Source organism: Rhinolophus hipposideros (assembly GCF_964194185.1).
Source record: "Rhinolophus hipposideros genome assembly, chromosome: 17".
Lineage (NCBI taxonomy): Eukaryota > Metazoa > Chordata > Mammalia > Chiroptera > Rhinolophidae > Rhinolophus > Rhinolophus hipposideros.
The window spans coordinates 32946472-32960164 of record NC_138063.1 but is presented as its reverse complement, the minus strand read 5'-3'; the positions used below and the strand labels follow the sequence as shown (position 1 = coordinate 32960164).

The following is a 13693-nucleotide window of genomic DNA, read 5'->3' as shown; positions in this document are numbered from 1 at the left end:
GCCTATTATCTGTGGCCTTATTTAAGACCTTACTTTATCTCTTGTATTTCACTGTCTTCCTCTTAGATTATGTAATCTCAACAACAGAGACAAAGAAAACTGCCATAGTATGCTGGTTAAGAACAAGTACCCTGCAGCCAAACTACCTGGGTTAAACCCTGTTTCTTCTATTAGCTATGTGACCCCAGGCAAAATAATATAATCTTTATGTGCTTCAGTTTTCTTTCCCATAATGGGGAGACTATGATAGCACTTTCTAGGGTTCTTTGAGAATGAAATGATTTACAATTTATGAAGCACTGATGACAGTGTCTGACATATAGTAAGGACTAGATAAATGCATTGTTAAAGAAAAGAAAATTAAAGAACAATGTCTAATCCATAGCCCTGAAATCTGTTTACAAGTCTCTCGTACTTCCTCTGCTTGAAGGTGTTCCCCTCCCTCCATCTCACACAATGTTCCCCTTGCTTTATTTTTCTTCAGTTACTCATTCCTGGCATCCTGTTTCAAGTCCCATCTCTCTTACAAAGGTATTATTGCTCTGAATTCAGGCCTAAGTAGCTCTTTCCACTTCCTGGCCAACCAAAATGTGTACTGTCTATACCTGGTAACACTTAACCCTATTATTAGATATTCCCTAATATTTTGTATATCTGCTCTTGATATTCCATGCCTTGCATTTTTATTCTCCAACAATAACAAATTAGTTTTCATTTCCCCTGTACACGTTGCATGATGCAGTTTTATTCTTACATACCTTTATCTTTGTTCTAGCCATTTCTCTTTCTATGACCCCTCTCCTCACCTTTTGTTGATGTCTCCTCACCTTTCAAGATTTAGTTTAAGAGTTATCCCCTTCAGAAAACTGACGTCACATTCGCAGCCATCATTTATATTTACACGAGACATTGTGTCTGCCTCCTCTATAAGACTGCAAGCTCTTTGAAGATAGAGATTATATCTTCCACCTTTAGACACTCAGTGTATAGCAAAATATCTTTCACGTAGTAGGCGAACCCTCATCCCCCACCCCCCGAAAAAAAATGGTGTCTTGAATTGAATTGATATTCTTCAACTTAATTGTCAACTGCTTAAGGTCAAACACCATCATGTATATTATATGCATTCTATTGGCATTCAATAAGTACAGAGAGAAATCGGTGTTTCAACACATTATGGAAATATACATTTCAAAATGGAATTCTAAAGGCATCGTTTACTGTAGAAAGATAATGAGACAATCAGTCCTAAAGGTGGGGGTATAGAAGAAATCAACTTATAAATTCCCTTCCATCCACAATTTTCTGGCTCTGACTTGACTTTTGGCAACAGGCATTTAAATCTCACTATAGTCAGCCTTGGTCAAAAGTGGAATGGTGATTTTTACACTCAATAGATCTTGGTTAAAATGTGGCTCATTTATTTGGGTTTTAGTTTAGAACATTTGCTTAATTCTTCTTTTAGTTTATGCATACTTCAAAATATTGAGCAAAAATCATTTTAATTCACCAAGCATTTCTTTTGTTACATTATATGACTAGAAGTGCACTTACTATTATGTAGTTTCTTGAATTCCCAAGAGTTTAAAATGTCAGACTTGGAATTGCAAATTCCTGAAGGTAGAAAGATTGGAAGCTATAAATGCTTCTGTGATTATTTAATTGGGGCAATGTTTGGCAAGAAGTTGTTACATTCTCGTCATCATTTTACAACAGTATCAGGGGAAAAAGAGAAGAAATTGAATTAACGTTGTAAATTGTTTACCGTGTGCAGGGCACATTGCACACATCCTCTCATCTAATTCTTTACAGCAAGTCTTGGGTTGGTGCTGTTTATACCTATTCGACCTCCCAGGTGATACCACCAAACAAGCAACCAACCAACTCTCTAACTTGCTTAGTCTGAAACTCAAACTTCAGTATTCAGAGCTGTTAAATCTCTATTTTCAGTTCAACACAAAGCGAGAAATTGCACGACAACAATATCAAAGATTTACTCTTTAAACTATTCTGGACGATTTATTTATTTACACAAATAAGGAAGCAAAATGCCTTGCCAAAATGCATTTCATTGCCTCTCCTGTCATTTCATATGCCCCTTCCCTATTTTATTTTTTCTTAGCACATAGCACTAGTATAACTTTGACTTGTTTGTTTACTGTCTTATTTTACCCATTGAAGTGTAAATTCCGTGAGGGTAAATAATTTTGTTCGTTTTGTTTATTATTGTATCTTTTTTCATGAGAAGGTTTTTATTTTTATGTAGTCTAACAGTATTTTTCTTAATGGTTTTCTCCCCTCATTTAAGAAGGGCTTTCTTACCATTCATTATATTTTTAAAAAAGATTTCATAGATTTTTAATAATTATTCTATAAGCTTTATAAACATATAAACTAATCTATTTTACTCTAGCCCTTAGATATATATTCGTATCCCTGAGATAACTGACAAGTGAGTAGTGCAACCTCATACACAATTTGAAATCCTACTCTCATTATATTCTAAATTCAAAATATGTGTGGGGCATTCCTGGATTCCCTATTTCAATGAGCAACTTTAAGCCTGCTGCCTGTTTTGTAAATAAAATTTTATTGCAGCACAGTTTAGATCCATTCAGATACTATTTTCTAAGGCTGCTTTCCTGCTACAAAGCAGAGTTGAGAAGCTACAACAGAGAATGTATGTCTTGCAAATCTAAAAATATTTACTATCTGACCCTGCAGAGAAAAAATTTACAAATGGTTCTACTTTGTTTTATAGATCCTTTTATCTATTCCTGAATCAATATTATGCTGTTTTAATTTCATTAATATGAAATTTCTGATATGTTTTGATACCCAGTGTCCAAACACTGGGTTGGACTGACCCCAACCTAAAAACAATTTTTCTTTTAAAAAAATGTCAGAGCTGTACTGGTGGATTTTTGCCTTCCAAATGCATTATAAAAACCTTTTCAAGCTTCCTACGGAAAAATTCTATCTGGATTTTGAATACGATGGTTTTGAATTTACGAATTTTTCAAATGTTGAGATTTTAAAAAATTGGCATCCTTCCAATATGTAGAATCTTCTCATTCATAAAAATGATACATATTTAGTTTTATTTAGGTTTCTACGTGTATCTTTTCATTATTGTTTAGTAGTTCTCTCCAAAAAAAATTGAACTTTTTATTAGCGTTTATTCTTAGGATCTTTATACTTCAGGTTGCCATTTTAAGTAACTGTCATTAATTCTAATGCTTTTCTGGTTGATTTTTCTAGATGTTGTAAGAGAAGCCCCATGTTGTCAGATAATAATGATAGTTTTGCCATTTTCCCCCACAGTATCTGTACCTCTTAATCATTTTTCAGGACTTACTGCTAAGGCTTCAGTGCAGTGATGACCAGTAATGATGAAAGCAGGAATCCTTATTTTCACCCTAATTTTAATAAAATGCTTCTGGTAATTTATCATTTAGTATATTTTATCAAGTTAAGGCAGTTTTGTTCTAAACTATTTTGTGACAGAGTAAGTATGTTGCTCTTGTTAGCAAATTGTTTTAGACTATACACAGTAATCATATAGTCTTTCTCCTTGAATCTCTCATTATATCAAATTACATTCATGTGTTTTCTGAAGTTGAAGTTCTTCATAGTTGAGTAAAAACTCATAGGCTTTGATATGTGATGCTCTTTTATTTTTATTTTTTAAAAGTTCAAGGAGATGTGCTAGTATTTCCCGTTGTGATTGTAAAGTTTTAATGTTTTCTCTGGCTTTCAATCAGTTCTAAATTTACAGATTCTTAAGTTATGTTGTCATGTGCATTAAGTTCATGATTGATATATCTTAAGAAGCTATATATTTTATGAATAGGAAATATCTATATTTGAATGTTGTAATTATTTTTGCATTGAAGACTCATTCTTTCTCTGCCTACTCCCCTGGTTTTTAAATTAGAACTTATTATTTTTTTCTGGAAGCTTCGTTCACTTTCTACTTGTCTAAGGTGCATCTCTTCTAAATGAAATGGATTTTGCTTGTATAACCAATCTGTAAATCTGTACTTTAAACTGTGTAATGAAAGCATATACAGTTATTCTGATCACTAACATGGTTGAATTTATTTTGTACATTTTTACACTTTTCCTGTCCTCCTTCCTGCATTTATTAATTTTTCCAATTTTTATGGTATTTTCTCTAGTAGTTTGGCAGTGACAAATCTTATTTTTAGACTTCTAGTAGAAATTCTTAAATTATTGGCAACTATATTAAAATACTTTTTCTACTACTATTTAGACTTAACTGGTAAGATTTAGCATTTAATTTTATTCTTTAACCATAACATCTCTAAATGTGTATATTTTAAAAGTTCAAATTCCTATAATTTCTTGTCTTTAAAAAGATCACATAGCCTCAGAGTGTTTTTTTTATATCGCATTGTTAAGTGATTTTATGCTTTTATCCTGTTTTTTTCCTGGCTTCTTTACATTTGTACAGTTCTCTTCCAGATATAGAAAATTGGGCTGTCCCTGTATGTAGTGAGTGTGTGTGTGTGTGTGTGTGTGTGTGTGTGTGAGAGAGAGAGAGAGAGAGAGAGAGAGAGAGAGAGAGAGAGAGAGAGAGAGAGAAATGATTAAGCGCCTTACTTCTGTACTATCAAAATTTCTGGTAAAATACCTGAAGAATGCTTTTGTTTATTCATTTACAGAATTGGCACCTAGAGCTGGAAAGAACCTTTGAAGTTATCACATTCAATCTTAATAAACCAATTCTCTAACTCACATAACAATCAATTCTCTCAACAAACATTTTTGAGTACCTTTGTTTTGGGAACTATAGTTAGTGCCAGGGAGATAAAGATGAACAAATAAGACATGCTTTTTAACTGAGAAGGCTCACGTTCTCTAAGTGAGGAGATAAAGACACTTAAACAGAAGTTTGTGCGAGGAGGTCAGGGGAATGTTCTAGGAGTGGGGCTGCTTGAGGAGGTACTCTGTGGTCATTCACTGTCCCTCAATCACTGCAGTGACTTCTGCTTGAGCAGTACTGCATGACAGAACAGGAAAACTTATTAGAATATGCATTCCATTGAGCCCAAATGCACCTTTCAAACTCATCCATCATTGGTGCAGGTATTGCCCTCTCGAGTTCAACAATGTCTGAGGTCTGACAATTAAGTTCGCAAACACATCCTAGAAAAAAGTGCTACACACCTCATTTTTGAATATCACTATGGTCACCTTCAAAGTACTCCCCTTGGGAAACTATGCACCGACACCAGCACCTAGTCCATCCTTCAAAGCAATTTTGGAACTGTTTCTGGAATGGCCATCAGAGCTGTTGTCGTATTACCCTTGATGTCCTGAATGTCATCAAAATGTCTTCCTTTCAATATTTCCTTTATCTTCAGATAAAGAAAGAAGTCATTGGGGCCAGATCAGGTGAGTAGGCAGGGTGTTCCAACACAGTCATTTGTTTACTGGCTAAAAACTGCTTCATAGACAATGCTGTGTGAGCTGGTGTATAGTCGTGATGCAAGAGCCATGAATTATTGGGGAAAAGTTCAGGTCGTTTAACTTTTTTATGCAGCCTTTTCCGCACTTCCAAATAGTAAACTGGGATCACTGTTTGTCCAGTTGGTACAAATTCATAATGAATAATCCCTCTGATATCAAAAAAGGTTAGCAACATCTTTGCAACATTTTCGTGAATTGTTTGACCTCATATGTATGCATGGACCTTTACTTAGCTATCGTTTAGATGTTTGTCCTTGCAAAGTCTTTTTTCCCCTTTACAATTAAGCATTCTAAATGTTGTATATTTCTCCCTCTCCCTGATCTTTCTTATATTGCTGCTCTCTAATATATCAATATGGCCCTTCAACTATGCTTTCTAAACATTGTATAAAATACTGTGGGTGGATCAACCTTTGAAAAAGTTGGAGACTACTATCATTCCCTTTACTCCGACAAAATGCGTGTGCTTATGCAGTTTAAGATCACATTTACACAGTGTAGCTAGACGCATCACATTCTCTCCTCTGAATAATGTGCTAACGTCCAGTGTTCTTTGCCCAAATAAGATGCCAAAGAGGCAATAAATATTAAATAGCATTAAATAATTCCCCAATATTGATGGGCTACTAAATTATATGAAAGAGAGCAAAAGCATCTGCTCTACTAGGCAATCTTTAGCCACATTGAGTCAAACTGTAGAGAATGACATCTGCAGACTCACCCTGCAAACATATTAAATCACTCTACCATGTTTTTATTTTTTAAATGGCTATAATAAGTGCAAACAAGATAGGCATGGGATAATTTCAGATTTCCTTAGTGGCCTTGCTACCATACACCCTAAAAAACAAGCCCGAAGGAGCTTAGAATCTTCTAGGAAGATGAGAACAGCAACAAGTAGGAAGAATGATCTGCTAAAAAAGCAACCTCGGTGTGGTGGTTATGTACAGAGAGCACAGCAGGGTTAGGTACCATGCTGAAGTTTAGGATTTGATTTGTTTTCAGAGGATTGTACGTGTTTCTATAGTTTTATGGCAAGATCCTGAAAACATTTTCACATTTTTATTAAAAGCCCAAATATTCTAAATTGAAGATATCTCCAGTAGATAAGAAAAGAATACTACAAGTTATGCTTCTCAAGTTCCCCAAATACAACCCAGGCTTGCTGCTGTCTCTAGTTGAGTACTTGACTTTTCCTGTCGATACTATACTATCATTTCTATCCCTCCATTTCCACTGTATGTAACAGTCATAAAAATAAGTAATTTAAAAATCAACTTTGGTAATGAACTTATTGGTGAATTTCTAATAAGAAAATTAGAATTAAAATTATTGAAGGTATGGATTGAGAATTCACTTTACCAATATTCAAATAGTTTCTACTGACATTTTCAATATTTCAAAATACACCCTAATTAGCAATGAGAATTTATCATGTGTCAGATTTTTAAGAGAGGTTACATTTTGGCAGAAATATGAAATTTTTCAAAGACAATTATTAGAGCACACAGATTACCTTTGAATACTGGGAGGTGCCAAAAAATGTATACACATGAGTTATATTCATTTTGTTATCATTGTATATTATTACAATTTTAATACAGTTTTTTCCTTTCTTAAAATATGTAGTTTTTTGGCACCCTCTGTATTTAAAAGGAAATCACAGGTTATAGCCAGTCCATAATTTTTAATGTACTACATGATATCAGACTTTTTAAGAACCAAACAAAACATGTTCTTGACTTCTAAAATACTGCAATTGTAATTTATACTCAAGTTTGCATATGAATTTCTATTAAACCTACACCTTTTAAACACTAACTTTTCAAAACTTTAAAGTTCTCCTATTATTTAACATTTTTTGTTATAATCAATTTCCCATAGAACTCTTATAAAAGTACACACACATGAGGTCTGACAATGAAGTTCGCAAACTCATCCTAGAAAAAGTGCTACATACTTCATTGCTGAATATCACTATGGTCACCTTTGAAGTACTCCCCCTGGGAAGCTATGCACCAAAGCCAGTGCCTAGTCCACCCTTCAAAGCAATTTTGGAACGCTTTCCTTGGAATGGCCATCAGACCTGTTGTCGTATTACCGTTGATGTCCCGAATGTCATCAAAATATCTTCCTTTCAATCTTTCCTTTATCTTCAGGTAAAGAAAGAAATCATTGTGGGACAGACCAGGTGAGTAGGGAGGGTGTTCCAATGCAGTTATTTGTTTACTGGCTAAAAACTTCCTCACAGAGAGTGCCATGTGAGCTGGTGCATTGTTGTGATGCAAGAGTCATGAATTGTTGGCGAAAAGTTCAGGTCGTCTAACTTTTTCACGCAGCTTTTTCAGCACTTCCAAATAGTAAACTTGGTTAACTGTTTGTCCAGTTAATGAATAATAGGTTACCAAAAAAGGTTAGCAACATTGATTTGGACTGTTAGAACATTTTTGGTCGTGGATTATTGGCTGACTTCCATTGTGCACTTTGACGCTTTGTTTCAGGGTCATGTTGGTACACCCATGTTTCATCACCAGTGATAACATGGCTCAAAACATCGTCTTGCCTCTCTAAAAGGTCTTGGCAAACTTCCACTCTCCTTTGCTGTTGTTCATCGATCAGCAACTTTGGGACCATTTTTGCACACACCTTTCTCATACCAAGATTTTCAGTTCAGATTTCCCTAACTGTTTCTCTATTGATGTTTACTTGGTCTGGTATGCTTCTCACAGTCAGCGGAGGATTTTGACACACAATTCGACGAATTTCTGCAATGTTTTCTTCAGTTCTGCTCGATACTGGCTGCCCTGACCTCTCTTCATCAGTGACGACTTCTCTCCCCTCAGAAAAATGTTTAATCCATTTGTGCACCGCTGTTTTCTTCATGGCATTATCCCCATAAACTTGGACTAACATGGCCCTGATTTCACTTCCACTCTTGTCAAGTTTAACAAGAAATTTAATGTTTGTTCATTGCTCTAATTCAAGCTCAGACATTCTCACGACGGCACACAAAAACATGCAATAATAATGAACGTCACTGAGCAAGACACCGCCGCACGTGATAATGAACACAGCTGTGAGACACTGGTATATCAAGGTATGAAACCTCACTGAGCTGTCTGTACAGACCTTGTGTGTGTGTGTGTGTGTGTGTGTGTATACACATATACTTTATATATTGGGGATATATATACAGAGGATGCCAAAAAATGCGTATACATTTTAAGAAAGGAAAAAACTATATTAAAATTGTCATAATCTATACCGATAAAAAAAGATGAATGCAAGTTACGTTTGACTTCTGCAATTACAAGAGGTGCTCAAAGTGGTTACCATCAGCATCCAGACACTTCTGATTATGGAAAATTACTACTTGAGCAACATTGACCAAAGTGTCCACTTGTATACATTTTTTGGCACTCCCAATATATATACATACATACATATACATTTATATATATCTCCTCAGAAGAAAACAGCAAAAATAGCCACCAATAAAAATGCAATTTGAAAGATCTTTGAAAGTGCTTTACAAAATTGTGGTGAAAGCATCATAAAGCACACATGAAATTAAAATATTTAGAGAAATATTTGGTTTATTTAGGTTCAGCATGCATTGTTTATGCTGCAAATTAATGAAAATTATAGTATTAAAGAATGTGTCATATATACACATATATACGTATACATATATACATGTATATATACATACATATACATACATATATGTATATGTATATATATGTGTGTGTGTGTATATATATATGCATATATATATATACACAACTGGTACTTCTAGTTTTTGTTTTTTAATAGAACAAGGTGGTGTGTGTTTTCTTTTAGGAGGTCATGTTTTATAATATAATAACATTTCAAATAGTAAAATATTAACCTGAAAAGATTTAAGTAATTTTAATACAGTAATTTTCACATGGGTTTCTAAAATATATCAGAGTATTTTCTCTTTGTTTGTTTTAAAAAAATAGAACAAAATCATCAGATTTTGTAGATCAAAGTCTTAAAATAAAAACAATTGGTTCACTGATAATTTTTATGGAACAAATAGTAAAATTCCACATGCACCTGGAAGCATACATATAATTCCAAATTGCTTATTTTAAAAATAAAGGCATCTCCAAATCTTCTTAGGGGGCTGAGCCTCTTGCAAAATGGAAGAGGAAAGAAAAGAGTTAAAAAAAAAGGAACATAAGAGTGTCATTCTCACTGCAGTAGATTTCACACAAAAGCAATACAAAGCAACTGTTGACAGTATTTTTGAAACAGCCAAATGGCAACTGCAAAGCCTGAAGATTTGAAAATATATATTTATACCAAATGTATTTATAAAAATTCATTCTGAGGTTTGTGAGAAACAAGTCCAATACTCTCTTTTTTCCCCCTAAGTATGAATGGTATGTATGCTAACTTACTGAATTCATCCTTCATGCAATTCCAGTTTATTAAAGAGGTTAAAAATTTATAAAACTCTGATGGGATATGGTTTTAATGCTTCATCACACTACCCATCATTTGCTTTTCAATCTAGATCAGAATGATCTTTCCTACTTCCCTGCAATCACCTACCTGCACAGCTAATATTTTCTGAATGCTCTCTTGAGAGTCTGCCTGGAACTTGGCCAGCCTCATCTGGCTGTAGAGGACCACCAGTTTGAAGTACTTCTGCCACACCTTGTGTATCCTTCTTTGCAGCTGACAGAGCTAAAGGAAAGAGGGAGGGAGAACAAACACAAGTCAGAGTAGGAGAGGAAATTAATGGCAGTGTTCAAGAAGAATGATGGAGGGAAATATAGAAAGCAGTCAATAGCCCATTCTGCACTGTACGGACCTGACAGGAATTTCACAGTCTCTTGATTTTTCAGCCCACTCATGTGCATTCATTAGAAACCAGTCACATCTGGCCGCCAGGATGGGGGGTTAATTTTCTCTAAATGCCTCAGCAGTTTTGTTCTAGCTGAGGCAAACTCTGTGACTGCAAAGCTGATGAGTAAAATATTTCTACTTCACCCAGTTTAACTCAAAACCGATAGCCTCAGGACATATTGAACCTTTCTTTAAAAAAATAATCTTTTAAAGCTTTTTTGAATGACATATCAGATCAAGCCAAAGTTTAAAAATGCAACTTTAAGACTTTGATGGACACCATTGCTTCTTTTTTCCTCATAAAGCTTACCATTGCTTGGCAATGTGTGCTTTAGAGCATGACAAAACTAAAGAGAATTAACTTAGCCATCAACTGCTGAGGGAGAACAATAACAGGGAAGAAATTTCCAGCTAGAACTCCCTATTAATCCACCTCCCTCTGACTATGTGACATGGAAACATCTCACTGCACTAAACTACAGTGTATACAACATTCAGTAGTGACATGTTTAATACTGAATCTATACAGGAAAAGAAAGACTTTTTCTATGAGGCATCCTATACCTTTCAGAAGTTTAATATAAAACCAACCAAAGAAAAACACAATAGAAGTTTTAGGGGATCAAATATATGGTAATGGAAGGAGAACTGACCCTGGGTGGTGAACACACAATGGGATTTATAGATGATGTAATACAGAATTGTACACCTGAAATCTATGTAACTTTACTAACAATTGTCACCCAATAAACTTTAATTAAAAAAAGTGTTACCAAGACAATGTACGTTTGTTCTTCAACAGTTAGCATAGTCACACCATACAGAATTGTTTATAATTATTTCCAAAGAAATAAACTTCATACAAATTAATAGTAAAAATCTATATTAAAAATTTACATATAATATATTCCATCACTGAAAATTCTTTTGGATTATGAAAATGTGCATAATTACTTATGTTGATTTCCTTTTAGTGTATTTTGTAGAATGGAAAAAAAAAACACCAAAAATTTCCTATCAAGGTTACATGTAAGGGATCCTTTGTGAAACTTCATCAAACAGTGCATATATAACTTGTGAACTTTTCTGTATGCATATTTCAGTAAAAGAGTTTACTGAAAAATAACAACTTTAAAATAGTTATCTGGTATTGCATGTGAATTGTTTATTGTTATTATCTTCATTATGCATTGTAATATACAACACATACCTGTTAATGTAAATCCACAGGAAAATCAAGCCTCTATTTTTGGTCAATTGGTTAACTTAGGAAGAAAATATAACCTTGAAAACTATAGATATTTCAGCTTGCTAGATGCTGAAATACATGACCTGGAATTAGTTTATGGACATTTCATATAATTTAGGCCATTGGATGTAAGAGTAACATCACTTTTTGAAGAAAAAAATTGTCCATATTAATTTTATTTCTGTAATATTTTAATATATAAAATATTTTAATACTTTTAATATATTAAAATATTTTTTCTGCCAACTCTGACAGCCAATGGAGGATTATGCTTTATTGTGATATACTCATTAAGATATTAGAATACTTTAGTCTATGTATTATACTGTTATTATGGTATCCACAGATATGACAAGAGGCAAATAACAAGAAGGTGAGTTTTAGAGGAATTCCTTGAAATAAAGACACTATTTTCAAGTGGAAGATCTTCAATGTGTGGAAGGTAATACAGGGGGGAGCTCGTCAACCAACTGAATAGTAACATTGCCCACATTCACATCTAGAATGAGGAGAAGTATCTGTATACAGTAAGTCTCATTTATTCAGTTTTCTGCATTCTAGCTTGAATTAGCCACGGGGGCCTTAGATTAGTCCATATACAAGGGTGAACTGCAGCTACTAAATAAAGAAGTTCCTTAAGTATCAACTAAGAAATAGTAATATCTCAAGAGTTTCTTGGGAAAATTGATAGTTAATAGGCCTCTGGGAAGAAGAAACAGGAATGGGAAAAACTGAAGGAATTCTTAAGGAGGAAAGAATCAGTATCCTATAAAAGTCACATATACACACATACATATGTATATTAAACACAAAAGATGATCTGCAATAATATGTAGAGAAAACATTTAAGATGCTTGGAAGGACAGTTGATTTAATCTAAGAGTTAGCCATGATGACAACTATTTTGGGGCAGTGATTAAAAGCCCAATTATAAAACGGCAGCAGACAATGATGACTCAATAAATATTTATTAAAAATAACTCAATAAGTGAACCAGTAAAATTTTAGTGGAAAAAGTGAAGAAGTGAATGAGACTTTCAGGACCTTAGCAAATAATGGTAGAAGAGAAAAATAGACCAAATAATGGAAAGAACACAAACATATATGAAGAAAAAGAGAGAGTTAAGTTGTAAGAGGCAAAGTCCTTCAGGTGATGGCAGTATTTAGGTTGGAAAACCAAAGGAACTGGAGTGGTTTTTGATCTCTTCAATCTCAATTAGCCCAGTATTTCCGGAATGAAACATCCCAATGATTATGTTCTTGAAATGTACTCATTTATTCCTGAAATGATTACATCCCTGTCCTCTGATTCAGATTTTAGGGAAGGTGAGGTGGAATGAGGGAGGCAGTGGTAGAGAAACAAAAAGGGTCACCGAAGGACATAAAAACACTGCATGGGAAAATAGCAAGGGCATTTCGAGGGCTTGCCATGTACTAAGAAGTACGAGTGGAATTTAGAGCCATTGACAGATGAATTGGGCTGCTGTTTAGCCCCAAACAAATATTGCAAGAATTTTGTAAGAGAATGAATATATTCTCATAGAACTAAAGAGAAGCATATTAGAACAGGAAAAGAGTCATTTTGGAAAAAAAAAATATCCTCAATTCCATTGCCCTCAATTTTCTTATATGAAAGAGGAAGTGAGGATATATTCAGCTGTATGAGGAAAGTTGGATAGGGGAACAGCTAGTGTATACTCTAAGCCATTTAAAATAGTGAAAAGGAATTGGAAGAGTTTTCTGACAATGGTTTCTGACCTGTCTGAATTTGTAGTGGACTTGTTAAGTTTTGGCTCTAGTACTTGTTTTGTGAGTTTTTTGTTGAAGGAAGCCCAAAGATGGAATTCACTGATACTTCTTTTGAGATAATGATCACTGTGTACCTATTCATGAAGAGAAAAATCAATTCATGTCCATTTTGACATGGTGTATTGAGATACTAAGTTGGCCATTTTGTGTCAATGTGAGCATTTCATACAATGTACATTTGTGAGCACTGTATACAATATATCTTTATACATTTGGTAAAAATACGTTATGTTCAAATTTGATTAGGCTCCCATGACA

At 34.1% G+C, this 13693-nt stretch overlaps 1 protein-coding gene across 1 annotated transcript in view; it reads right to left on the bottom strand.

Moving 5' to 3' along the window:
• The window catches only part of CCDC178 (coiled-coil domain containing 178), a gene marked incomplete at its 3' end in the record, with an annotated part of 368411 nt that overhangs the window by 24477 nt on the left and 330241 nt on the right, over positions 1–13693 (bottom strand). Inside the window, exon 20 of the mRNA XM_081078376.1 lies at positions 10081–10215. Within this exon, the coding sequence (XP_080934502.1) occupies positions 10081–10215 (135 nt within the window). The remainder of the gene's footprint in view (positions 1–10080; positions 10216–13693) is intronic.